General features: G+C 48.2%; 1 protein-coding gene across 1 annotated transcript; it reads left to right on the forward strand.

Moving 5' to 3' along the window:
• Nucleotides 1–488: 488 nt before the first annotated feature.
• Nucleotides 489–2,567, forward strand: LOC149346644 (transmembrane protein 186). The gene has a single exon (XM_089586560.1). It carries the CDS (start codon nt 644–646, stop codon nt 1,376–1,378), a length of 735 nt encoding a protein of 244 aa, XP_089442686.1. The 5' UTR covers nt 489–643; the 3' UTR covers nt 1,379–2,567.
• Nucleotides 2,568–4,215: the final 1,648 nt, after the last annotated feature.

The raw sequence follows: 4,215 nt of genomic DNA on the forward strand, positions 1-4,215 counted from the left end.
TATAAAAATTTAATATTTATGAGAGGGGGGGGAAAGGTCATGGAGTTATCGCTCGCACCCAACACATTTATATCATACCGCTGTCTCAAAAAAATTTTCGTTCTTTCTTTTTGCGCTATCCACAGGGCGTAGCTGGTGGCCTAGGGTTCATAACGACGAAATATTGAGAATGGTTTGCCGCAACGAGAGTAACTAGAGCCCCCGGAACGATTTGCTTCCCACTCTTCTACATCTCCAATTTCACATCTTAGCTCAGTGCTGATTGAAAACAAAGCCAGGCTGAGAAGTCGTAGATGTAACTGTGCGCGGGATAATAATATAGTATTCAGATAGTATTCAGACACGTAGCAATAACGTGTCATGCGAACGCAAGTTACGGCACGGGTCACGGAAGGAAAACTCGTTTGAATATACCGCTCTTTGACGTTCCAATAGCGTGATGGTAAATTTGCCGTCCACCGTGAGAACAACTGGCGCGCTAATTTTCACGTGCAAAAAAGCACGCGGAGGAGCAGCCGCGAAGCCGGGGGCTGCTGCTGGAGAGCTTCGTGAGCCTTTACGGATCTCCGGACGAAGCGGCGTAAACGCTCTGTTCCTGCTAGCGCGAACTACAACCGACTGATGTGAGTTCAAGAACGACACCATGGCGCATAGACTTCCCTCGCTGCTGCCTCTCACCGTGCGCACGCTGCGGCGATCGCTCGGCACAGCGCCCGCGCTGACCGGTGCGACGCGATTCTCGTGCGTCCTTCACACGCCGCGGTCGTTGCTTTGCCCGAACACCGTCGCCTGCACTGCGTTGTCCCGGAGGTTCATCGAGAACGAATCGGCGCACAAGGCAGCGACGCCACAGAAGCCGGACCAGTCGGAGGCGCTGTCGGACGACGGGGAGGAATGGACGACTATCTTCCACTACCCATACATCAAGTCACTTCGAATGCTCTGTCGTGTCAAGATCTACCAGGCCTTATTCACTCTCGCCATAGCACCGCCGATCATATTGGCCGAATACATGGAGTGGACGTCGCGATCCATGAACGCGATGCTCCTATCCGTCACGATGTCGGCGACCATCGTGCTCTTCCTGACGGGCTTCATAGCCGAGCGCGTCATCGGAATCATGTACGTCAACAAGGACTGCACCAAGCTGCGCGTCGCCCACATGACTTTCTGGGGCAGCCGGCAGGACCACGTCTACGACACGTCCGACGTGGCCGAGTTCGCCGACTCGGGCCAGAAGTGGGGATCGTGGTACGTCCAACTGCACCGGTACAGCGCTCCGAATGACCCGCTCCTGGTGTCGCTCAAGCACGGTGGGATAGTGGACAGGGAACGGTTCGAGAAGGTGTTCGGCCGGGACGTGGCGAAGTTTCAGTGACGCCCAGCTTTCTGTGTGATTCAACTTCCCTAGTGATGTGATTCAACTTCCCTACTGATGTAGTTCAACTTCCCTAGTGACCCTACTGCAAAGCTTCGGATCACGAGAAGCTCCAGCACATCCTCGCACTTGAAAACCTTGAGTTAACAATTTATGGCTGCCAGCGCCTGTGAGAGTTGGTAAATGTCTTGAAATCAGAGTTAAGGAATCAAGTAAAAAGCCGGGAATGCGGTTCGTTTTGTACGCATGCGCAGGAGGACTGACATGCGCGGTAGACTGTGTCAAGGTGCTACAGTTACTGCTAACATGGTCTGACACCAATCTCGCCAGTTGGATGCAATGTCTTTGCAGTAGCATTGGTGGCCACTGCAAGGATGCGGTTGATTCAAGCATCTGCTTGTGCTGTAACCGTGCCAGGGTATTGGTTGGTTCTGCTATTTCTGATGAAAGAAAGCACTGCCGAGAGCTGAGCAGCTTTTAACACAAGCTGCACAGGAAACACAGCTTCCTATGTGGATGAAGCTCATCGTAAGCTCTGTTGCGAGGTTCATTAAAGGTTCCTTCTTTTCTAATGGCAGACCTACTCTTTAGCACTGAGTAAGAAAACACTACACTAGGTTCACTTTTATTCGCAAAGAAGTGAGATAGGTTTGTGGCATATGGGCGGTGTGCTCGCCTTGGTTCAATTCCCCACATCCTTGGAAGAAATTTTATTTTTCTTTGCTGTAGATGTCACTATCTTCTAGTCTACTGCTGATGTCATGCGAGAGCAACTATCACCTCTCCAAGGTGACGTCACTAAGGAATTTCATGCATGGATGGCAGCCTTTGCGCTAATGGGACATATGCTTCGTGTTATATTTGTACTGCATTCAAAAGCTAGTGCATGTAATTTTCAAAAGTATAAAAGGATTGTCGCTATTGTCAGAACATGGACAGAGTGGTTCTGTGGCTACACTGAACAAAGTAATTGTTAACTTCAATGTGTGCCTAAGCAGATGTGGGCAGTTTGAGGATCACATGCAGAATTACCCCTGTAAATAAAATGAAAAATTTTGTTTCAAGAGAGTAGTGCTGTTGAAGTTAGCTGGCAGTACATAATACTAACAGCTTTGTATTTCTGGTCAGCTAGAATGTACATGAACCGATCTCCCTAGATGTTAAAGTAGAATAAACTTTCTGGACATGACCATGTGTGCTCAATGTAGTAGGAGGCAGCTTTCGCCTTCATGCAGCATGCCTTACTGCTTTGCGAAGGAGATGTGTTGCTTCCAGCACACATGCCTTTTATTTGCACTTCCTGCCAGTGACACAACTGGAAGACAACTTTCTCACTCATTCCAGCCTTTTTGTTTTGCTTGTGTAAATACTATGCGGTTGTGTCTAACTGCCTTGCAGTGCCACCATAGAATCTGAAATTTCACAGGGTACTGCGGGAAGAGTTAGGCTCATTGAAAATTACTGAAAGACTTTTGTTTCCTGGAGAGCCACTCATCAGGTCTCCCCCATTTGGCAGAAGCCTCAGAATATTTTGACTGCAAAGTGGAAGCCCCACGCATAACGTAGCTGCACACCAGGCAGGTTTTACTGCTTGTGTAATGCATGTCAAACCTTTTTCAGTTCTATACGTCAAATTTAGATTTACTAGACCTGCAGCGAGACTAAGTATTGATGGCTGCCAGCTAGTGAGAGGAATTCATAGTATGGAGCATCGTGTAATAAAACCTGCCATTGTGGCTTAGCAGCTGTGGTGTTTGGTTGCTGCCCCCCCAGGGTCATGGATTCAAATCCCAGCCATGCGAGCCCTCCACTACAGCATCCCCCCCAGCCCGAGTCGCTTTGGGATGTTAAACCCCATTAACCATACCATATCACACTATTACAACAATCAATAATGGCAGCAGCAAAAATTTGAGTAGAGGTGTGAACCCCACAGCAAATATCACTTGAAAGGTATCAAATTTCCTCTTTCATGTCTACTGCATTTGCACAAGAATCGCACACGTTATGAGCAATCAAGTTGCCAAGCTCACTCGCGATTCCACTGTCTCAGATGGATTTCCTTTCGTCATTCTGGCTTCTTTCACTATTGAAGAAAAAGCATTTACAAACAACAGGTATACTCAAATTCAGGCGCACGTTCGAGTTAACCGGTGTAAGACTCGTAGCGTCCTAATTGGCGAGCGAACGACACCATAGACTTTATGAACACTGACTGTGACCAAGCTGGCAGTTCGATGGGATTTCTGAATTAACAGTGGTCCAGTTAGCGAGCTTTCACTTTAATGCCAAACATCAGCTAACCTGCCAGGCATACATTCATGCAAAGGCTCCAGTTTTAACTTCAACAGTCTACTGTTTTTACTGCACACCAGTGTCTTCCACAGTGGGTACTGCAAAAAGGTTCAATGGCCTCGTGTACTTCTTGCTTGAAGCCTTTCATTTTTTACTAGTTTCATAAAGTATGTGTAGCTTGAGATAATTTTGTTGCAGGCAATTTGAATGACATGACGGAATCCACAAAGTTCCAAAGTCATTTTCAGATGGAGCTATGGGTTGAGCACTGAAGAAAGGAGCAAGTTTAGCAGCGACAGCTGTTAGTGAGGTCACTTGGGAGCTGTGGCGTTGGCGTAGATGTCCGAACAGCGAGGTGGGGGGGGGGGGGGGGGTGCAATGCGCAGAGCGAGGGATCAGGCAGCACTACAATGCACTGTAGTGGGAGAGGATGAGGCACTGTGTCAAAACAAGACAACACAGCGTGACAGCTATCACTGGGTTCTCACACCACGAACATCGGTGTTTTTTTCGAGACAACAGAGACACGAGTGAACACTACG

The sequence above is a fragment of the Amblyomma mixtum genome, chromosome 4 (genome assembly GCF_055824585.1).
Source record: "Amblyomma mixtum isolate Tamu chromosome 4, ASM5582458v1, whole genome shotgun sequence".
In the NCBI taxonomy this organism is placed as follows: domain Eukaryota; kingdom Metazoa; phylum Arthropoda; class Arachnida; order Ixodida; family Ixodidae; genus Amblyomma; species Amblyomma mixtum.

What these genes read in the sequence shown, in the direction of transcription:
- LOC149346644 (XM_089586560.1), top strand. Translation starts at nt 644, where the DNA reads ATGGCGCATAGACTTCCCTCGCTGCTGCCTCTCACCGTGCGCACGCTG.